The sequence below is a fragment of the Hypanus sabinus genome (assembly GCF_030144855.1).
Source record: "Hypanus sabinus isolate sHypSab1 chromosome Y unlocalized genomic scaffold, sHypSab1.hap1 SUPER_Y_unloc_18, whole genome shotgun sequence".
NCBI classification, from domain to species: Eukaryota; Metazoa; Chordata; class Chondrichthyes; order Myliobatiformes; family Dasyatidae; genus Hypanus; species Hypanus sabinus.
This window is the reverse complement of record NW_026779019.1, coordinates 192,693-217,147: the sequence shown is the minus strand read 5'-3', so window position 1 is coordinate 217,147 and position 24,455 is coordinate 192,693. Positions and strand designations below refer to the sequence as shown.

Here is a 24,455-nt window from a genome sequence, read left to right as displayed (position 1 = left end):
AAGATGCAACTGTGGCTGACAAGAGAAGTCAAAGCCAAAGTAAAAGCAAAAGAAAGGGCATACAAGGAAGCAAAAATTAGTGGGAAAACAGAGGATTGGGAAGTTTTTAAAAGCTTACAAAAGGAAACTAAGAAGGTCATTAAGAGGGAAAAGATGAACTATGAAAGGAAGCTAGCAAGTAATATCAAAGAGGATACTAAAAGCTTTTTCAAGTGTATAAAGAGTAAAATAGGTGAGAGTAGATATAGGACTAATAGAAAATGATGCTGGAGAAATTGTAATGGGAGATAAGGGGATGGCGGAGGAACTGAACGAGTATTTTGCATCAGTCTTCACTGAGGAAGACATCAGCAATATACCGGACACTCAAGGGTGTCAGGGAAGAGGAGTGTGCGCAGTCACAATTACAACAGAGAAAGTACTCAAGAAGCTGAATAGTCTAAGGGCAGATGGAATGCACCCCCATGTTCTGAAGGAAGTAGCTGTGGAGATTGTGGAGGCATTAGCAATGATCTTTCAAAAGTCGATAGATTCTGGCCTGGTTCTGGAGGACTGGAAGATTGCAAATGTCACTCCGCTATTTAAGAAGGGGGCAAGGAAGCAAAAAGGAAATTATTGACCTGTTAGCTTGACATCACTGGTTGAGAAGTTGTTGGAGTCGATTGTCAAGGATGAGGTAACGGAGTACCTGGAGGTATATGACAAGATAGGCAGAACTCAGCATGGTTTCCTTAAAGGAAAATCCTGCCTGACAAACCTAGTGCAATTTTTTGAGGAAATTACAAGTAGGCCAGACAAGGGAGATGCAGTGGATGTTGTGTATTTGGATTTTCAGAAGGCCTTTGACAAGTTGCCGCACATGAGGCTGCTAAACAAGGTAAGAGCCCATGGAATTACGGGCAAGTTACATATATGGATAGAGTGTTGGCTGATTGGCAGGAAACAGAGAGTGGGAATAAAGGGATCCCATTCTGGTTGGCTGCCGGTTACCAGTGGTGTTCCACGGGGGACGGTGTTGGGGCCGCTTCTTTTTACGTTGTAGATCAACGATTTGGACTATGGAATAGATGGCTTTGTGGCTAAGTTTGCTGATGATACAAAGATAGGTGGAGGGGCCGGTAGTGCTGAGGAAACAGAAAGTTTGCAGAGCGACTTGGATAGATTGGGGGAATGGGCAAAGAACTGGCAAATGAAATACAATGTTGGAAAGTGTACGGTCATGCACTTCGGTAGAAGAAATAAATGGGCAGACTATTATTTAAATGGGAAGAGAATTCAAAGTTATGAGATGCAACGGGTCTTGGGAGTCCTTGTGCAGGATACCCTTAAGGTTAACCTCCAGGTTGAGTCGGTGGTGATGAAGGCGAATGGCGTTCATTTCTAGAGGAATAGAGTATAGGAGCAGGGATGTGATGTTGAGGCTCTGTAAGGCACTGATAAGACCTCACTTGGAATACTGTGTGCAGTTTTGGGCTCCTTATTTAAGAAAGGATGTGCTGACATTGGAGAGGGTTCAGAGAAAATTCACTAGAATGATTCTGGGAATGAGAGGGTTAACATATGAGGAATGTTTGACTGCTCTTGGACTGAATTCCTTGGAGTTTAGAAGAATGAGGGGGGAACCTCATAGAAATATTCTGAATATTGAAAGGCATGGACAGAGTGGATGTTGCAAAGTTGTTTCCCATAGTGGGGGTGTCTAGTATGAGAGGGCATGACTTAAGGATTACAGGGCGCCCCTTCAGAACAGAGATGCGAAAATTTTTTTTAGCCAGACGGTCATGAATCTATGGAATTTGTTGTCATGGGCTGCAGTGGAGGTCAAGTCATTGGGTGTATTTAAGGCAGAGATTAATAGGTATCTGAGTAGTCAGGGCATCAAAGGTTATGGTGAGAAGGCAGGGGAATGGGACTAAAGGGGAGATTGGATCAGCTCATGATGAAATGGCGGAGCAGACTCGATGGGCTGAATGGCGACTTCTGCTCCTTTGTCTTATGGAAACTGCTTAGGTAAACTTAGTATTATTAGTTTTAGTTTCATAAGTTTCATCACTTCCAAATTTATGTTTTGCTAGTTGATAGTAAAGGAGTGAATACATTTCTTTGACTTTATGGAGCATTATTGTTGGATTGTTCAGTGGGCATGTCATACTGCAGCATAGACTTACTTGTGTTCCACTTAAATTCAAGAATGCAAAAGCTAATAACTTTTTACCTAGAATGAGATGTGATGTGCTCAAACAAATTGGTTGCTTTTGTGTACAAATGTGAGCACACAAATAATGATTAATATTTATTCAATCTATTAACTATATAGGTGTTCATTCCTCTAAATGTACAACTAAAAATAGGGTAGTATATAAAACTTGTAAAGTTTGAGAATGAAATATTGTTCAAAATAAAAAGAAATTTTAAAATTTTATCATCCATAGTTGAAAGACCGTATAAATAAATTTACAGAGACATTAAAATTAACCTTCATCAATCGTGGAATTGAAGTTAGGAGCCCAGAGGTAATGTTGCCCCTATATAGGATCCTGGTCAGACCCCACTTGGAGTACTGTGCTCAGTTCTGGTTGCCTCATTACAGGAAGGATGTGAAAGCCATAGAAAAGGTGCAGAGGAGATTTAAAAGGATGTTGCCTGGATTGGGGAGCATGCCTTATGAGAATAGGTTGAGTGAACTCGGCCTTTTCTCCTTGGAGTGACGAAGGATGAGGGGTGACCTGATAGAGGTGTATAAGATGATGAGAGGCAGTGATCGTGTGAATAGTCAGAGGCTTTTTCCCAGGGCTGAACTGACTAACACGAGAGGGCACGGTTCTAAGGTGCTTGGAAGTAGGTACAGAGGAGATGTCAGGGGTAAGTTTTTTTTGTAATTTATTTCTTACTGAAGTTCATCATCCCTCTTTCCTTCTCCCATTAGATTCTATATTTTATGTTCTCCCATAATGATTCTACTACTGTTATCTGAATTATATGCTTTTCTAAATAGCTCTGTCAAGCATGTATTTGCCTTGGTTACATTTTTCTTTCTCCTGAGGCCTTCTGTCCCATGATCCTTTCCCTTCTCCAGCTCTATCACTTTCGTCAATCACCTTTCCAGCTCTTAGCTTCATCACTCCCCCTCCGGTCTTCTTCTATCATTTTGCATTTTCCCCTCCCCCTTCTACTTCCAAATCTCTTACTACCTTTCCTTTCAGTTAGTCCTGACAAAGGGTCTCGGCCTGAAACGTCGACAATGCTTCTTATAGATACTGCCTGGCCTGCTGTGTTCCACCAGCATTTTATATGTGTTGCATTTGCTGATTTCCTCACATTTTGAACTTCAAAACTACTGGAGTTTCAGGAGCAAATGCCATGGCTTGGTTTGTACAAGATGAGATTCAGTTCACACTGTAAAAAATTTCTGTTAACAACCCAAAACATTTCTTTTTTTCGGTAATTTTTTTATTGAAGTTCATCATCAAACAAACATTTCCATAAGATGTACTTCAGACATTGTACATATATATCATATAATCATATATGTCACAAATCTCCACAAAGTATTTATCTGAGGTATACACTTATAGAAAAGAGTGGAAGGAAAAAACAAGCAAAAGGAAAGAACTATGTACAAGTAAAGAGTGATTTTTTTTTACAACATATTCATTGATTTTTGAGAATAATATCAGGCCTATGAGACATCATGTAGTTAAACCATTTTTCCCAGTATGAATCAAATTGTTCCAGCTCATGATTAACAGATACTGTTATCTTCTCCATTTTGTAAATGACCATTGTAATTTCCATCCATGTATTTAAAGTTGGGCTCCCCTGTGATAACCATTTCCTAGTAAGAGTCTTTTTACCAGCTACCAAGAGTATATTCATTAAATATTTATCTCTTTTCAACCATTCTTGAGGTATATATCCAAAATATATGGTCTTACTCTCCAAGGTTATTTCACATTTAAAGATGTCTTGTAGGGCATTGTATAACCCCCTCCAATAGTTTTTGATAACAGGGCAGTCCTAAAAAATATGATAATGATTTGCACTTTGATTTCCACAATTTCTTCAGTAAACAGGGAGGTTATTATCATAATGGGATTTCTGAGAGGGTGTAATAAAATATCAAGTTTTTCCATCCAAACTCTCTCCATTTCTGTGAACTGGTACACTTCCATTGATAACTACATATTGTCCATTCTTCCTCAGATATAATTATCCTCCCTTCCTTCTCCCATTTTGTTTTAATGTATGAAGTAGAATGTGTTTTAAGATTTGACAACCCCTTATACATGCTTGAAATGATTCTACTACCATTATCAGAATTATATGCTTTTCTAACGAGCTTTATCAAGCATGTACTTGCCTTGGTTACATTTTTAAGCATCTTATTAACATATTGTCGCATCTGTAAATATCGATAAAAATCTTGTTTTTCTAATGTGTTTCTCTTTAAGCATTTCAACACTGAACAGTGTTCCTTCTTTCATTATGTTGCAAAGAACTGTTAATCCTTTAGCTGTCCAGTCCTTAAATCTAGTATCCAATTTATTTGGTGTAAAATCAAAGTCATATGCACATCATTTAAGAATTGCATTATCTCCCTCTAGATTATAGTCTTTTATAGTAGTTTTCTATATTTTAAGAGTCAATTTCACTCCTGGATTATCAATAGTATTTATGTACCTTTGCAGGTTGTTATCAGCCAAAATTGCTTGTATGGGGATGGGAAGTACCCGTTCCTCAATGTTTTTCCATTGGGCGTCATATGATGGGTTGCACCAACATATCACAGCTCTCAACTGTGCTGCAAAATAATAATAACAAGATGGAATCTAATTCCTTTTTTCAGTCTCAGTTCAAGGATTGAGTCTATTAAAATGAATATACTGCCCAGACTGCTATATGTCTTTCAGTCCCTACCAACACAGATTAATCAAAATCAATTCAATGAATTGAACAAGATGTTATCAAGGTATATTTGACAGGGTAAAAGGCCTAGAGTTCATCTCAAAACTTTGCAATTAGCAAAGAAAAAAGGGGGATGGGGCCTACCTTCTCAGAGATTATTATTTTGCAGCACAGTTGAGAACTGTGATATGTTGGTGCAACCCATCATATGATGCTCTATGTGTAAAACCTTTCTTCTCATAGCCACTTGTTACTAGATGCAAGAATGCACAGTACTATGGAAAATAAAACAACAGCTTTTTGTTTAATGGTCCGTCACTAGAGGGAGTCCTCCTTAGGCACACACAAAAGCCCATTCTGGAGGTCTCTGCAAAGCCCAGATATACTGAGTTTTTAATCATTTTTTGTCACATACTCAGGAAATGCTTTTTAGCTACCCCACAATCACATGGCCAGCGACAGTGATATTTTTGAGGCAGAGACTGAAAATTCAGACCAACCGTGACAATGTGCGCCATTAAATAATTTCTAACTTTCCAACCGTCAGTTCTGCATATTTGTAGACAGGTTATAATTTTAGATTACCACATCCTGGAGATGCAAAAGCCATTGGTGCATATGTGGCTTGCCATCGAATGAGACCTTTTATCATCTCATTCCCTTTTATCATATCATAATATAATTAAATTGGGGCTGAAAATAGTGCCGCTAATTTGTTAGTGAAAGCTTGGCAGCAAGTGCTTAAACAGGTCAACAGTACACAACACACAATGATAATCATGACACGAATGTAGGAGAATAGAGGCCCATGATCCCCCTAGCAATCAGCTGAACCACCCTCCTCCTCCTCCTGCGGACCCTTGCCTAAAACTATCCAACTGCTCCTGGATCTCCGGAATCACGTGAGAGACATTATAGGACTTGTCCCTGACATGAGTGATGCACTTATCTCCAACTATGGCACACTCCCCTCCCTGCTGGTAGTCCATAGCATACCGGGTCTGCAGAGCGTAAAGCCAAACTTCTGCTATTTTTTGGTTGATTGCCTCCAGGCCCTCGATTGTGCTGTTCCCCAATGACGTCAGCCCACAGTCGAGGTAGTTTCAATTCCTGGCAGCTACGGTCCCTGCAGATCCCTCAATGGAGAATGTGCTTAGCCAGCCATAGCCTACCGCTGATCCCAGAGTGGTCGGGTCCTTATAATCCACACAAACTTCTTTACTGATGGATTGTGCCACCAGTTGTTGTCAAATGTGAGCTTCCTGTGGGCAAGGAATGGTGAGAGGGCTGATTGTTCCAACTGCGAATAGTGGAGGCAGAACATTGGTATATCCGCTCTCTGCCCGGTAGCGTGTGGAACTGTCAGGAAATATTTTCTGATAACAGGTATTTTCAGCGCCGTATACCGGGGTGAATGCCAGTGACATTGTCCCTCTAGAAATGTGGGTCCCATTACAATGACTGCATTGGGTAGGGAAACACACCTTTCTCGAGTACAGATACATGAAAACTTACCTCTTCCGCAATCGTGGTTCAAACGCTGCTTTTCAATGCAGGGGATGTTCTTAGGGACTTTGACAATTATACACCCCCATCCTAATCATTGGAAACAGAAAGGGGTGCTTTGGGTACCCCTACAGCTAGAGTTAGTGACCCAACTTCCCTTTTCCCGATCGTCATTTCATTGCCTCTGTGCCTTTAGCCAGGACTGAGTTCCCCAGCACTTGGATCGCCAGTTCTCAGAGCTGCACCCTAAGGTACTGTTCAAACATTCCACACACCGTCCCATCCTCACTCTTGTAAACCTTCCCTTATGACCTTTACACTCTCTGCCTGAGCTATCCTCTTTTACTAACTCCTCACAATTCCTTTCAGATGGGTTAGCCACGAATAGTGCTTCCACGGATTGAGCTAAGGGGTAACATACAGTTCTGTTACCGTATAATTGCATGTGCTGTACTTTTTCATAACTTCATGACTTTTCAACACTATCTGCCATTTTATCTCCCAATCTAAATTGTCTGTCCTTCTGTAGATTCCATGCATCCTCAACACTACCAGTGTTTTCATCATCTGCAAACTTGGCTGGAAAACCATTATTTCAAACATCCAAATCATTGACATGTGAAAAGAAGCAGTTCCAGCCACTGTGGGTTACCAGTAGTCATCAGCAGCCAGCTGGCATCCAACCCGAGAAGCTCCCCCCACCTATATTCCCATTCTTCACCTCCTGCAAGTCAACTGATCTTCTATCTATTACATGTATGCCAGTTTGTGAGCTCTTATTTTGTTGTTATTCTCAAGTATGGTACCTTGCCCAAGATCTTATGAAGATCTACTGACTCTCTTTCATCTATCCTGTCTGATATTTCCTCAAAGAATTCCAACAGAATTGTCAGTTGAGTAAACCTTGCAAACTGGTCATGTTCTAAATCAACCCTTACTCCTCAGCATCTCTCCTTCATGAACTTCCATTCTCTCTGAACTGCCTTTTCATTCACTATCCTTATTGCCTAAACTATACTATCTTCACTGGCCCTCTCTTGTCACCATCTCCCCCGAGCTCCATCACAGTGTGACCCTGAATCTCTGAGAGTGTGAGGGTTACCTGCGACCTCCCATGGGTATGTGACTGAGGTACAGATGACATCAGCAAATCCAACAAAAGGTCTTTGTGATGATGCAAACCACACCCCACCAACAGCTCAGCTTGAGTACAGGGTCACTACTCTCCTTAGACCCTAGCTAGGTCTGCATAAGGAGGAAAACAGAGTTCTCATGGATTCAGGGAGAGGGTAGGAGGTCTCTGAACAATGAGACTAGAGAAATTGGTGCTGTTCTTGGTGGGACTGGCCTCGATGTGGGGCGAGGGGACTAAAGGTGAGGGTGATGGGGAGGAGGGGGTTCATGGAGTTTGAATGTTAGAAGAGGGAGTGTGTCATAGAAACAGGAAAGAGTGTGGAGAAGGTTGGGGTGTTACAGGAGTCACAAAAATGGGAAGGGATGTGATTTAAGAGTCACAAAGTCACAAAGCCACATAGAGAGGGTTTCAGGGAAGGAAAAAGGTGAAGGGATCACTAACAATAAGGAAGGTTTAGATAGAAACATTAACAGGTATAGAAACAGAGTGTGTCTCAAAGATGGGAAGGTGTGTAGGGCGGGGAGGGTTAACAAAGATAGGATATAAAAACAGATGGGTTATGGAAGTGCTACTGGGGAGGAAGGTCTCAGTAACCTGCTCACCATCTCCAGGTTTTTGTTTCATCCCTCTTGTAGAATGTGGATTGCGGCCACTAGCAGGCCCTCCCATCCCATTGCGAGTGGTAGGGGGACAGGATGCTGACAGAGGTGCCTGGCCCTGGCAGATCAGCTTGCAGCGGCGGCATCAGGGAGGTTTCCTGCATGTCTGCGGCGGCTCCCTCATCAGCAGGAATTGGGTGGTGACAGCTGCACACTGCTTCACCCCTCTGAACAGGTGTGTGTGTGTGTGTGTGTGTATGTTGGAAGAGATAATGGGAAGAGGGTAACATCACGGCAAGGAAGTATGAGGGGAAGGGGAGGACAATCGAGAAGGTTGGTGTGGGAGGTTCTAAAGAGCATTGAAAGGGTTGTACTACAGCTTGCCTTATTGTAGAAACCCTCTGAATCCTCCTCATTTCAGTTACCCTCACCCTCCCTATCCTTCCCTCTATTTTCTTCTGATCCACTCCTTCTTCTAGAGTCTTCCCTTTTCTATAACACCATTCTTCTGTTTCTAAAACGTCACATATGTTGGGTCATTTCTCTCCAGGATGAGTTCTCATTGGCAAGGAGCGTTATAAAAGTTGTATCTCTCTCTCTCCCTTCCCCCTCCTCCTCCCCCTCCCCCCTCTCTCTCTCTCTCTCTCTCTCTCTCTCTCTCTATATATATATATATTTTTATATCCCCCTTTTCTTCAACTCCTTCCCCCATTTAAACCCCTACCACTCCTGTGTAGGTGGAAACATCGCTGGGTTGTGATCACAGGTCTCCTAATGCAATCCCACTACAGCGCTTACACAAAGGTCCTCAGGCTGAGGCGGATCATTGTTCATCCTGGCTTTAACAGTGAGACCTTCAATAACGACATAGCCCTGTTACAACTTCACAGGAGGATTGCATTTGACAACTATACTCAGCCTATTTGCCTGCCACAAAACAGTTCACTGCAAGCTGGACTTGAGCTGTGTTACATCAGTGGCTGGGGGTCTATGGAATCCAATGGTAATAGACTGCTTTATTATTGTCCCATGAACCTAGGTAAGGTAAAATATCTCGAATGCTGTTTGTACATATCATTTCACCACCAGTGCATAGAACATGATATACAGGTGTAATGACAATCTTATTTGTAGCAGTATAACAAACACATAATTTCAGAGGTATTATATTCACGAAAAAGCACAAATGAAGCTCTATTTTATAAGAAAAAATGCATTTAAATCAAAACAAAGCCCATTGTAGTCACAATGTTGTGGTACTGAGATAATGATTAGGGTTGTGCTGTTGGTCCAAAAACTGAATCCTGGAAGGGAAGTAGCTGTCCTTGAACAAGTGAACCTCCTACCTGATGAGAGGTTAGAGAAGATGGCTTGTGCCGGAAGTTAGGGCTCTTTGATGATGGATGTTGACTTCTTGAATCAGCACCTCTTGCAGATAATATAGATGATGGAAAAAGGATATGCCTGTGATATTTTGTGCTGGTTGATGTGAAGTTATTACTGTGAGGCTAAGTGCATTGCCAACGCGGTAAGTGTGCAATATTGTTGATTCAGTTACAGGTGTTGATAAATCAGCATATAAGAGGAAGATTGAATATCTGATTGAATAGTACATTAACAACAAACCCTCATTCAACATCAGAAAAATCAAAAAGCTGGTCAACTAGAACATTTAACATAGAGCAGTATAGTAGGCCTGCATTTTTTGCCAATCACAACTTGTTCCAAGATTAATCAGACCAATACCTTCCACATTTTCATAGTTTGGAGAGTTAATTTTGCTTGTTTTGCTGCAATTTTCAGTCTTCTGTCCATGACACTAAGGCTATGAAGGCTGCCCTGGCTGCTATGCTCAGTGTCTGCATATGATGAACTGATAAGCAAGACTTTGGGCCTCCTCCGGACTGCTCCAGGGTTCAGATCAGAAAACTCAATTTTGATTCAGAATGTTTTTATTCACTTCAATAGTTTACATGATTGTGTTTTTCCCCTTTTCTCTTGTGCTTTGAGAATTTGTTTTTATTTTAATTTTTTTCTTTAATTGGGTGTTTCAGGTTTCTTGCTTTGTAGTGACCTGTGAGCAAGTAAACCACAAGGTTATATAATTTATATATTATTCTTTGATAATAAATGTACTTTGAATCTATGAATCCTTGAATTTTTCATCCATGTGTCTATCTAAAAGTCTTTTAAATCTACCTGGTATAGCTGTTTGGACGACACCCATGTGTGTTCCACATACCCACCATTCTAAGTAAAAAAAACTGCCTCTGATATCATCTATGTAATTTTTCTCCTTCAAAATATGTCCTCTCATATTAGTCATTGTGTTGCCTGTCTATTCTATCTGTGAATCTTATCTTAGGCACTTCTAACAAATCACCCTCCAAATCTACTCTCATTTTCCTTTTATTTACATAAAAAAGTACTAACTTGTTCATTCTATCCTCACTCTCTAATCCAGGCAGCCCTGTTCTCAAGCTGAGCTGGTGGGTTGAGGGGGAAATGCTGATTTTGAAATGATGGTGATACAACTGGGTTAGAATGCTCTCCACATATACAGAAATTTGCTAGAGTCTTTGGTGACATGCTAATTTTCTGCAAATTCTTAATGAAATATAACTATGTGGTGCCTTTATAACTGCAACATATTCGGCCCTTGATAGATCCTTATATTTTGTTGACAGCCAGGAACTTAAAGCTGTTCATCGTTTCTTACCAACGCTCAACCCAGTGATCTTCTTGTGTATTCTTCCTCATCACTATCTGAAATTCTGCCAACCACAGTTGTGTCATCATCAGATTTATAAGTACTGTCTGAGCTGTGAACACACAGTCATATCTGTAGAGAGAGTAGAGCAGTAGGCTAAGCACACAACCTTGATGTGTTTCAGTTTAATTATCAATGAGGTGGAGATGTTATTTTTGATCCACACAGGCTGTTGTCTTCTGGTGGGGAAGTTGAGGGTCCACTTGCAGAGGGAGGCACAGAGGCATAGGTTTTGGAATATTTTGATTAGAACTCCGAATTTGATAGATTTGAATGCTAAGCTGCGTCAATAAACAGCAGCCCAATGTATTACTATTGTCCAGGTGATCCAAAGCCTTTTTTTTAAACTACCCTATCAACTTGCTCAGCAACCTTAGGGGATCTATGGACATGGACCCCATACTCCTTTTGTATATTGAGATAGTATAAGGGAAAAGTAATATCAAAATACAGAATAAAGTGTTACAGACAGAAAAAAAAGTTCAGTGCAGGCAGAAAATGAGGGGAAAAGGCCATAATGAGTTAAACTGGCTTATTATTGTCATATTTACTGAGAACAGTGTAAAGCTTGTAAAGCATAGTGTTCTACAGATCAAATCATTACACGGTTCATTGAGGAAGAATAAGATAAAGCAATACAAATAAAAAGTGGTGTAGGTGAACAATAAGATTCAAGGACCATGAAGAGGTACATTGTGAGGTCAAGAGAATTTTACTGTACTAGCAGACTGTTCAAGAGTCTGATAACAATGGCTTAAAAGCTGTCCTTAAGCCTAATGGTCCACATTTTCAGACATATATTTTATACCTGAAAGGAGCTATAAGAGAGAATGCCTTCAAGGTAGGGAGGTGCGATAAAGAGGGAAGGGAAGTAGCTGAGGGGGTAGGAAGGAGGAGTGGAAGGATGGTGTGGGCTGGGAGGGGAGGTGGTGGAGGGAGATGGTGGGGTGAGGTGGGAAGATAAGGAATGGAAGGAGGGAGTGGGGGGCACATAAGAGATTGAGGGAGATAGTTGGGGAGGGAGGTGAGTTTTATGGGGAGTGTGAGGAAGTGCAAGAAGGAGAGGATTGAAGGGAATGGGCAGGAAATTGAGAGGATGTGTAAAAGAAATTGAAAGAGGTGCATGTGAGGAAGTTGAAGAGGGAAGGAGGTGGTGGAGTAGAGGAAAATAGAAATGGGGACGAATAGTTAGTTGAAATGAGAGGAGGAAGGGGAGATGAACACAGACTTACTCCCCCCACACCATTCTCCACTCCAGGACCAGGAGCAGACATCCTGCAGGAAGCAGAACTGAAGCTTATTCCCAGTGGGATCTGTAACCTGGCTTCTTGGTACAATGGCATCGTGCAATACAGTATGGTGTGTGCAGGCTATGAGGATGGGTCTGTTGACACCTGCCAGGTAACATTGGGCCAAAGGGTTCTTGATGTGGAGGGAGATCAACTCCTCAACAACACAGATACCATCCATTACAACCCACCAACCATCACCCCTCACTCTTCTATACATCCCCACAGTCACAAGAACCTCTTATCTGTCTCTGTAATCCAAGCTCATACCTCAATTATAGTTTTCTCTATATTGAGAAACCCTTCATCCCCCATACTTCTTACTACCTCCTACTGACCTTACTACTTCTTACTGACCTTGGCCACCTTTCCATCTCTGTGATCCCTTCTGAAACCTACACTGCACCTTATCTTCAGATTCTGATCATTCCTTGAAGATCTGCCATCTCCTTGAACATTCCCTTTACTACACTGCTCCCCAACTCTATGATCCCTTCCACCCCCCCACATCTACCCTATCTCACTGACACACAACAATCAAAAACATTCTTTGATATGTTGAACAATCTGCATGACACACTGCCTCCTCTACACCAGTACCCATGTCTGTGTCTTCATCCTAGCCCTAAGCTGCAAACAGTTTTCATTACCCATTCTCCATTCTCTACCCTACGTCACTACAGTGCTCTGTTCGAGTCTCCCATCCATTTGATCCTCCCCATTCCATAGAACCCTACCTTCCCCTATACCACTTCCCAACTCTATAACTCCCTTATTTCTATGCATCATTCTCCATATCTTCCCTTTCCTGCACACCTACCCATCTTTGTGATTGCCTCCAGCTCCATACCTCTCGCTGACTCCGTGATTCACTGCATCCTATCACAATGTCCTTCCCTACTTCTCTTTCCCATCTTCCTTATATTCCTCCCATCTCTGATGAAATCCTCCCCTACACCATCCCTGCAAAGCCTTTCCTCCCCTTTGCTCATTCTGTCCCTGTGATGCCTCCTCCAGCTACATCACTTTCTATCTGTCAGCCTCTCCTTCCCTTATGCTCTTTCCATTCTCTAATCCTTCCTTCCCAATGCTCCCTCCTCTCCATCTATAAGAACTGCTACCATGTCTTTGTAACCTTCCCCCTAAACCTGCCCCTGTCTCCCCGCACTCCTCCATCCCCTAAGCTGCAACCTGATTTCATGAATACTTCTTACCACTACATTCTTCTTCATCCCAAGATATATTCTTCCCTTATGCTGTTTTATTGATGAAGCATCAATTGGTCTTGGCTAAGGTCATTCATTACACAAGTCATATTTAATCAAAGCTTGCAGAAACAAGAATGTAACTATATTGATTCCTGGGCAAACAACATAGACCGTGAATTCCCTTGTTCCCTCTTTCCAATACTCACTCAGACCACTTCTTCAATTATAACACTAATATTGAGGATCTCCCATTGGCCAGATGATAATCCATGGGGGTGTTTCTTGAAATAGTCCCTGGAATTCTTGCCTTTTTTGGATTTGAAGCCCTTCATTCTTATAATCTTTGCTTATCAAATATTTCATTTACATCTAGTTGGCTTGAGGTTATCTGACCTGTGTCAGATCCCATTGGATAGAGTTGAAGGGCTACACAACTTTGTATCTCAGTTGGCTTCTTTTGTTCTATTCATTCTGGATCAAACCAGTCAAACCAGGTCACCGAGACAATGGGCACAAGATATTGAGTTGACTTCGGCAAACCTACCATTTTACATAATAGAGAATAAACAGTTCAACTGAGAATGATCTCAGGATATACTATTATTTTCAGAAAATAATAGTGTCAACATTCAATTGCTCTGGTATTCCAGAGCAAGAATCAGTTGATAAACTATTCACAAAATGACGACTACAATACAACTTTCAAGCACATGGCAAGAATAAAGACATCCTGACCCATTCGATTGTGAGGGTTTATGACCAACATCTCTCCCCTTCTGTTCATCAAAAATTCTGGGGATTGTACTATTTATTTGTCTAAGTGAAATATTGTACAAAGGAACATCAATATTCATGACTACATCAAAAAATACTCATACTAACAAAGTACCATAGACTGTAAAAAGTAGGTACAAACATAATCTCAAAATACCAGCATGTTTAAAAATATTGTTCCGCACTTGCTCGAGATTCCCCATTTTCTTAAGCTAGATATATAAATAAATAACAATCAAGATATAGTTAGAAAGGGGGAGGGGGACAGAAAGATGGATTCATCTGTCAAGATGAATCCACACTCAGGTTGGAGGAACAACACCTTATATACAGGCTGGGTAGCCTCCAACCTGATGGCACGAACATTGACTTCTCTAACTTCCATTAATGCCCTTCCTCCCCTTCTTACCCCATCCCTGACATATTTAGTTTTTTTTTCTCTTTCTCAGTCCATCACTCTGCCTGCTCTCCATCTCCCTCTGGTGCTCCCTCTCCCCCTTTCTTTCTCCCTAGGCCTCCCGTCCCATGATCCTTTCTCTCCTCTAGCTTTGTATCGCTTTCGCTAATCATCTTTCCAGTTCTTAGCTTCAACCCACCTCCTTTGGTCTTCTCCTATCATTTCGCATTTCCCCCTCCCCCCCCACTACTTTCAAATCTCTTACTATCTTTCCTTTCGGTTAGTCCTGATGAAGGGTCTCGGCCCGAAACGTCGACAGTGCTTCTCCTTATAGATGCTGCCTGGCCTGCTGTGTTCCACCAGCATTTCGTGTGTTGTTGTTTGAATCTCCAGCATCTGCAGATTTCCTCGTGTTTCTTTCAATAGTCCTTCTTGCTGCTTTTCATTACGCCCCTTATTCTTATACTATTTTGTTATCAATTCAAATGTTGCATTTCAATCATATTGGCTTGTAGTCATCTGACTGATCTATGTCAGATTCCCAATGGATGTGGCCAAGAGTTATACAACTTCATATCTTAGTTGACTTTGTTTGTTCTATTTGACTCTGCTTCCAACCAATTTGCTGGGTCACACAAACACACAGCCAAAATAAAAACATTGTTACCTGCAAACCTACCGCTGTACACAATACATAGCTTATCTGAGAATTATCTCAGGTATAGCAGTTCAATAGCATATATTCCTGCAGCTCATGTTCAGTGGCTCAGACTAAGTTATTTCAGAGCAACAATCAATTCATCAAACAATTTCACAAATGGAGGTTCAGCGCAGCTTCACAAAATTGCAGCCTCCATTCCTTTAAATGCGTGGCAAAAGCAAAGGCATTTGATGTGTTTACTTCTAATGTACTTGACCCATTTTCGATGTTTGCTTCCTTATTTTCATTTCTTCAACACCTTCCATCTTTAGCACCTTTCCTCCTCTGTGAGCCTCTTAGATTTCTATGCCCCTCCATGATATATTTCCTCCCATATATCCCTCCTTTTCTCTGTAACCCCTTCAACCATTTCACAATTCTTATCTTAATTACATTGGGTCTCCCTTAGAACAATCCCCAACTCCATGACCGCCTTCCAGCCACTAAGACCCTCCTTGCCTCTGCCCCCATTCACTTACAGCCTTCCTGTCACTGTGTCACCTCTAGCACCTATCCCCCTGCATATCATTGTAACAGTCTCCTTTTATACACTCCTTTTTGTCTTTGTGATCTCATCCATTTACAACATGTCTCCCTATATCTTTATACACTCTCTCCCTCCTCTTCTGCCCATCTTTGTGAACCCATCCCTACACTCCTTCCTGTCTCTGAGACCCTCTTTAATTAATTTCACCATCTCTGTGATCCCCACCCATTTCCAGAACCTCCTTTCCTGAACATCCTGCCCATATCGGTGACCACTCCCTCCAGACTTCTGTCTCTCTGATGCCTCAAGTACCTATACCCCTCCTAATTTCTGTAATCCTCTCCATCCCCTGCTTTTCTCCTATTCCTCCCCTTCAGCCTGCCCTATGTCTAACAGCCTTCACCTGCCCCAATCCTTCACTGTCACTGAAACCTTCTCTATGTATTAAACATACATCATGTCCATTATCCCCTCTCTTTCCTAGTGCAATGCTCGGCCTTATCAACTCACGTTTGTCTGCCGTCTGCCCGTCAAACTGTGTCCCACGTTTGCATAGATTCTGTGTAATGCACCCCAGGTCAATCCACAATGCAAAACAGTGGACAGTGCACAATGTATGATTAAATTATTCCACTTTATAACTCTTATTTTGTGATGTAGTTAGTAAAAATGTGTAAAATAAAGGTGCCACTTGATAAATGTATCAGTTCTGTGCACAAAATAAATCATTGGAACTCACGCTTGCCTCGTTTGTCCATAAACGATCTCTGAACCTCCAAACCGTCCAATTCTGGTATCCGCTATCCTGGGACCTCTAAGTGTTCCCACACTCATCCTTCCTCTTCACTCGCCTCGCTGAAAATCCCATGCACTAACTAATTTCCACACATACAGATAGAATAACATGACTTCCATTGGTTAGTTCCCTGTTATCTGTAATTATAACCCAAACATTGCAGCGACTGAGAAACATTAGCCCATCAGTTAACATTACAGAAAAGCCATTTCATTATAACCAGTACAGTTACATTACTAAGTTAACATTACTAAGAATCCCCCTACACTTGAATGAACCTGAAACTCTCCATCACCTATATCACTCCTTACATTTGCTGTTCATGAACATTACCACCTCCTATAGCCCACTCTTTCTTATGAATCCATTCTTCACGTGCCCCTTGCAGCTTCTGTGACCTATTCACTACCCTGCACCACTCCACATTTGTTTTGCTCCACATTCCCATGACCCTCTCCTTCCCCTATACCTCTTCTGGTCTCTGACACACCTTTCTTCCATTACACCCCACAATCTCTGACCCCTCCCTTCTCAATTATCCTCCCAGTCTCCATGACACTTTCTGTCCCCACTCCCTTGCTGCTGTGGGACACCCTCCAACCAGCCACATCAACCCAATTCATTTCTATGATTGCATCTTACATTTATATCCGCTCCCATCTCTTTGATCCTCTCCAGTCCCTACTCTTCTCTCCATCCCCATGACACCCTCCCATTTTGACCTTCCCTGTTTCCAAGATCCTTTTGTGTCTTTCTCCAGTTCTGTCAGAATTTTACTGTTTCTTATACCCTTTCTGTCTTCATGGCATTATCCCTTCCTATACCCTTTCCTGTTTCACTGCTTCCCTCAACCTCTCCACACCCACCTTTGTAACCCTTTGTAACCCTTTCCTTCTACTACATGTCTCCATCAATTCTTCTCTATTTCTATACCCTCCTATCCTCCCTCCCCATCTCCTGACACTGTCTTCTTTACACCTTTCTGTTTCATCCATTCACATTTCTGTGACCACCTCTCTCCCCTGCACTCTTCCAAATCCTTATCTGCTCCTCATCTCTGGTCCCACTCCCTTTCCTATGCCCCATCCTATTTTCAGTGACTTCTTTCCACCCACCCTTCATATTTACAATATCCGTACCCTATCCCCATCTCTTCCACTTTTTCCTGCTTCTTTTGCATCTCCATGATCTTTTCCATCCCCTACGCTCTTCACCATCTATGACCCCACTCCTATTATGCCTTTTCCTACCTCCCTGACTTCTTTCTCCATGTGTCTCTCCCCATCTGTGTGACTGCTTATGACACTTACGTGCTTGCTGTCTTCCTAATACCCTCCCCCCTTACCCTCCCCTTTAACCCCTGTATTCCTAACTCCATCTTCATAATCCTCTTTTTGTCCTACTCTGTCACCTCCTCCTTCCTTTATATCCTCCTTATATCTGATTAGTACCATTCTTTACTCAGCCCTTCCCCAACTCTGTGACTGCCTGTCTCCCCTGCCTAACCTTGTTGTCTCAATGACCCTTATCCCTTTAGAAATATAGAAACATAGAAACATAGAAAACTTAAAGCACAATACAGGCCCTTTGGCCCACAAAGTTGTACTGAACATGTCCCTACTTTAATAATTACTAGGCTTACCCATAGCCCTCTATTTTACTAAGCTCTACATATCTATCTAAAAGCCTCTTAAAAGACCCTATCGTATCTGCCTCCACCACCTTTGCCATTAGCCCATTTCCACGGACTCACCACTCTCTGTGTAAAAAACTTACTACTGACATCTCCTCTGTACCTACTTCAAAGCACTTTAAAACAGTGCCCTCTTGTGGCAACCATTTCAGCCCTGGGAAAAAGCCTCTGACTATCCACATGACCAATGCCTCTCATTATCTTATACACCTTCTTAACCACAGAGTCAAAGCTTATACTACTTTCATTTGAAACATGTTCCAATTACTTACTACTCTATACTGATTTTTAAAATTCATCTCTAACATTTTATATATCTACCATGGGAGACAGAAACTCTGCCTATCTACCCTGTCTATGCCGTTCATAATTTCATATACTTATGTTAGGTGGCCTCAGCCTCCAATGCTCTCAGAAAATACCAAGTTCAACTGACTTCTTCTTGGGCTAGTACTCTCTAATCCAGGCAACTTCCTGGTTAATCTTTGCTGTACTTTCTCCAATGTTTCCACCTTCTTCCCATAATGAGAAGACCAGAACTGTGCATATTACGGTAGACCAACTGTGGTTTGACGTATAACTGCAACATTACATATTCAGTTTTATGCTCAGTGCCATGACTAGTGATACTAAGCATGCCATATGTCTCCTTTACCATCCTGTCCACTTGCACTCACTCTGTACGTCAATGCTCCTATAACTCCTACCATTATCCCTATGTTTTTCTCTTTTATTTAACCTTCCAAAATGCAACACCTCACATTTGTCGAGATTAAAATCTCTCTGCTGTTTCTCCATCCGGGTTTCCAACTGATCCAGATCTTGTTTACTTCAACAACCTTCCTTACAATCTGCATTTCCACAAATTTGTGTGCCATCTGCATACATACTAATCACTCCAAGCACCTTAACTGTCCTCTTGTCCTCTTATGTTAGCCACTTCAGCCCTGGGAAAAAGCCTCTGACTATCCACACGATCAATGCCTCTCATCATCTTGTACACCTCGATCAGGTCACCTCTCATCCTCCGTCGCTCCAAGGAGAAAAGGCCGAGTTCACTCAACCTATTCTTATAAGGCATGCTCCCAATCCAGGCAACATCCTTGTAAATCTCCTCTGCACCCTTTCTATGGTTCCTACAGTGAGGTGACCAGAACTGAGCACAGTACTCCAAGTGGGATCCGACCAGGGTCCTATATAACTGCAACATTACCTCTCAGCTCCTAAATTCAATTCCACAACTGATGAAGCCCAATACACCGTACGCCTTCTTAACCACTGAGTCAACCTGCGCAGATGCTTTGGGTGTCCTGTGGACAGACCCCAAGATCCCTCTGATCCTCCACACTGCCAAGAGTCTTACCATTAATACTATATTCTGCATCATATTTGACCTACCAAAATGAACCACCTCACACTTACCTGGTTTGAACTCCATCTGCCACTTCTCAGCCCAGTTTTACATCCTATCAATTCCTGCTGTAACCTCTGACAGCCTACCACACTGTCCACAACACCTCCAACCTTTGTATCATCAGCAAACTTACTAACCCATCCCTCCACTTCCTCGTCCAGGTCATTTATAAAAATCACAAAGAGTAAGGGTCCTGGAACAGATCCCTGAGGCACACTGGTGACTGACCTTCATGCAGAATATGACCCATCTACAACCACTCTTTGCCTTCTGTGGGCAAGCCAGTTCTGGATACACAAAGCAATGTCCCCTTGGATCCCATGCCTCCTTACTTTCTTAATAGGCTTTGTATGGGGTACCTTATCAAATGCCTTGCTGAAATCCATATACACTACATCCACTGCTCTTCCTTCATCAATGTGTTTAGTCACATCCTCAAAAAATTCAAACAGGCTCGTAAGGCACGACCTGCCTTTGACAAATCCATGCTGACTATTCCTGATCATATTGTACCTCTCCAAATGTTCATAAACCCTGCCTCTCAGGATCTTCTCCATCAACTTACCAACCACTGAGATAAGACTCACTGGTCTATAATTTCCATAATATATTATAGGTCTATAATAGGGTACAGAGGAGATTTAGCAGGATGCTGAGATTAAGGAGCTAGGCCTTTATTCTTTGGAGAGGATGATGATGAGATGAGACATGATAGAGGTGTACAAGATGGACAGCCAGCGCCTCTTCCCCAGGGCACCACTGCTCAGTACAAGAGGACGTGGCTTTAAGGTAAGGGGTGGGAAGTTCAAGGGGGATATTAGAGGAAGGCTTTTCACTCAGTGGTTGGTGTGTGGAGTCAGTGGTGGAGGCAGATACACTGGTGAAGTTTAAGAGACTACCAGACAGGTATATGGAGGAATTTAAGGTGGGAGGCAGGGTTTGAGGGTTGGCACAACATTGTGGGCCAAAGGGCCTGTAATGTGCTGTACTATTCTGTGTTATATGTTCCTGAGCTATCTCTACTATCTTTCTTGAATAAAGGAACAACATCCACAACCCTCCAATCCTCCAGAACCTCTCCAGTTCCCATTGATAATGCAAAGATCATCACCAGAGGCTCAGCAATCTCTTCCCACAGTAGCCTGGGATATATTTCATCTGGTCTCGGTGACTTTTCCAACTTGATGCTTTCCAAAAGCTCCAGCACATCCTCTTTCTTAATATCTACATGCTCAAGCTTTTCAGTCCACTGCAAGTCACCCTGATCATTATCTGCACTCTGTCACCTCTTCCAGCTTCCCTACTCCTCTTGGTCTCAATGGCACTCTCCCGCATTAAACTCCTTCCTTCCTTTTTAACCCAGCATGCTCCTCTTAGTCTTTGTATCCATTCCCTCTGCTGTACCCCTCCTGTGACTCCATTCCTATCCTAGCAGGTGTAGTGTTATTCATTTGTGATTTGCCTAAGCCAGGATGAGCATTACATTCATCAGGTTATGTACAACTTGAAGAAACTTGTTAGAAGAGGTATAGTACATATGCACTATGGATAGAAGTTGAAATGAGATATCTCTTGGTCTTAGAGGAAAGATCCTTCCCAGTAAGGAAAACAACAATATTTTGTTTGCTGGTGAGCTTACTTCCAAGACCAAAAAGGAAGTCTCCTATAAATGACATACCTGTACAGGGAATTTTGGTTAATTAAGTGCGTACTGGGAAAGGTGGATCCATTGTAATTTCTGATTTATTTTATTTCAAACAGCTTGTATTTATTTCTGCTTGTACACTGGAAGTATGTTAAAGATTATGCAATTTTTTAATAAAAAGGATAGCAGAGGTGTAGCCAGGGTATTAATGTAATTTAATGCAATTTAAATTAATGTTGAAGAATGAACTCCATTACAAACCATGGTAGGTAGTTACTAATGGGGTTGTTGGGGATGGGGAGTGGAATTTGCAGTTACCAGAAGTTTGAGTAATCAATGTTAATGCCATCTGGTTGAAGGTTAACCAGTTGGAATATAAAGTTTAGCTCCTCCAACCTGAAAGTGCCCCCATAGCAGTAGAGGCTATATACTGACTTCACTCTACATATCCAGACACTCTCTTCTTCCCAACACTTTGTTACCCCTTCCCACTCCTAGACACTTCCTCTAAGACATTCTCCTTCTGCACTCCTCCTCTAAGACACTCATTCTACACCCCTCTTCTAAGACACTCTCCCTCAATACACCCTTCCCAGTCCAACTTCCCTACAAGCCCTCCCCGTCTTTGTGATGTCAACCTTTCTACACCTTTTTTTCTCTTAATGACCCTTTGCATCCTTCTGACCCTCTCACTTCCCTACACACTGCCTTTTCTGCCATACTGTCTCTAAACCCTGCCCTTACTTATGATCCGATTTAACCTAATTCCTTCTTCATATCCAGATGACAACTTCCCTCCCCTAAAATCCCGTCTCTGTGACCATCTCAACTTATTATTGTGACATCCTCCCTTCCCTAAACCCTTCCTGCTCTAGCTTACGATTCCTTTGTGAACCACTTTTCCCCTACCCCTCTCCTCTTCCCTGTGACTCCCTACCTCTCCTATAACCCTCCCTGATTCTGTGATGTGCTGTTTCCCTTACACCCTTTCCTGATTTCATGATCCCCTCACAACTATAATGCCTACCCTGCCTGTCTCTGTAGGCCCTTCCTTCTACTCAACCCGCCACCTTAACACCCTGAAATCTTAAATTCTCTATTACTTCCTCACTCCCCTTCACTCTTCTCCACCTCAGACCCCCTTTCTCGATCATCCCAACTCATTTTCATGATCCTCTTCCTCCCAAACATGACTCTATGACTGTGATACACTCACATATACCTTTCCTCCACACCTTACCTTGCTTGTCTTTTGACTACCTGCCATCCCTACACTCCTCCCTCTTAATAAAAACTTCCATGTCTTCCTTTCTGTGACCACCTCCCTCTCCAACATCCCTCCCCCCTTCTTCATCCCCTGACTCATCCCTCCTATACCCTCATCACTTCAGACTCCTTCATTCTCCTTTATTCCTGTTAGCTCCCTACCCTTCACAACTCCTTGTCTGTGATCGCATCCCTTCCCTCATCTCTTCTTATCTTGGTGACTCACTCCTCTACATCCATCTCAATCCTTGTGGTCCCACTCCCCTATACCTCTCCCCACCCAAACCACCTACTCCCCCACTTTATTTTATTTTATTGTCACCAAACAATTGATACTAGAGTGTACAATCATCACAGTGATATTTGATTCTCCCTGAGTACAAATCAAAGTATGCATAATAAAAATTTAAATTATAAGTAATAATTGGAAAATAGAAAAGGGAAAGTAAGGTAATGCAAGTCAGGTCCGGATATTTGGAAGGTAGGGCCCAGATCCGGGTCAGGATCCGTTCAGCAGTCTTATCACAGTTGGAAAGAAGATGTTCCCAAATCTGGCCATACGAATCTTCATGCTCCTGAACCTTCTCCAGGAGGGAAGAGGGACAAAAAGTGTGTTGGCTGGGTGGGTCGTGTCCTTGATTATCCTGGCGGCACTGCTCCGACAGCGTGCGGTGTAAAGTGAGTCCAAGGATGGAAGATTGGTTTGTGTGATGTGCTGGGCTATGTTCACAATCTTTTGCAGCTTCTTCCGGTCTTGGACAGGACAACTTCCATACCAGGTTGTGATGCACCCTAGAAGAATGCTTCCTATAAAAATTAGTGAGGGTTTTAAGGGACAGGCCAAATTTCTTCAGCTACCTTACTCCTCTTACTATCACCAGGATTCCTTCCCTTCCCTACACTATTCCACATCACTGTAACCCCTTCTTGCATCATACTGTCTCTGTTGGCTGACTGCCTCATTCAGCCCTCATCCCTACATTAACTCTTCTCTCCCCTGCCCCCAAATCGCTGTGACACACTACAATCACTACACCCTTCAACATTGATAGTCCATTTCCTTTCCTATTGCAGCTCCATAGTTCCGCTCCCCATTTCTGTGAATTCCTCCCTCCCTCTATGCCCCTCTGTACCTGGGACTCCCTACCTTCCTACATTTGTCTACTCTGTGACTCCTTAATCTTCCCTACATCAGGCAAACACATTTAGGAAGCATTCTCCTTATCAAGGGAGAGAGAATAAAGCAGGTGTGAAGCAATTGGCAAAGTGGATGGACTCAGATGTTGTAAGTAGAAGAGAAAGTGATGCTACATCTTATGAAAAATCCTGATCCTCTGGGACATTTTGCAGGGCGACAGTGGAGGACCTCTGCAATGCTTTGATTTCAAGGATCTTCGTTTCTACTTGGTGGGTCTCTCCAGCTTCGGAGCCCTATGTGCCATGCCTCGCAAGGTGGGTGTCTACACGCGTCTGTCATCCTACACAGATTGGATTCAAGGTGTTCAGGACATCTACGACAGCTGGGGAAGATTCCAGTGTTCTCTTCACAGGCTCCTGCCCTTCTTGCCACTGCTAGCTTTACTGTTGCCTTTGCTCTCAAATAGTTGTTAATAAAACAGATCATATGTCTACTTGAAGCGGGCCAAGAAAAGCAAAGCAATAGATGAAGTATTAACTATAAATCTGCTGATGATCTCACTATTGTTGACAAAATTACTTGTTGTAGAATAATAAAGAGTACTGGTTTTACCATCTACCTTATTGTGATCATGCCCCTTTTTGTTTACTGTACTGCAGATGACACATTTAATTCTATATTACTATTTTATCTTCTTGCATCTTAATTCACTGTGTATTGATTTAATTTATAT

The 24,455-nt window shown here is 42.2% G+C and overlaps 1 protein-coding gene across 1 annotated transcript; it reads left to right on the top strand.

Annotated features, from left to right (window-relative positions):
- Positions 1-7,718: 7,718 nt before the first annotated feature.
- On the top strand, positions 7,719-24,036 carry LOC132386018 (transmembrane protease serine 12-like; the record flags this gene model as incomplete). The annotated part of the gene is made up of 5 exons (XM_059958286.1): positions 7,719-7,785; positions 8,182-8,380; positions 8,883-9,148; positions 12,174-12,316; positions 23,935-24,036. Coding segments are annotated over exons 1-5 (777 nt in total), but the record flags the coding sequence as incomplete, so codon positions are not given.
- Positions 24,037-24,455: the final 419 nt, after the last annotated feature.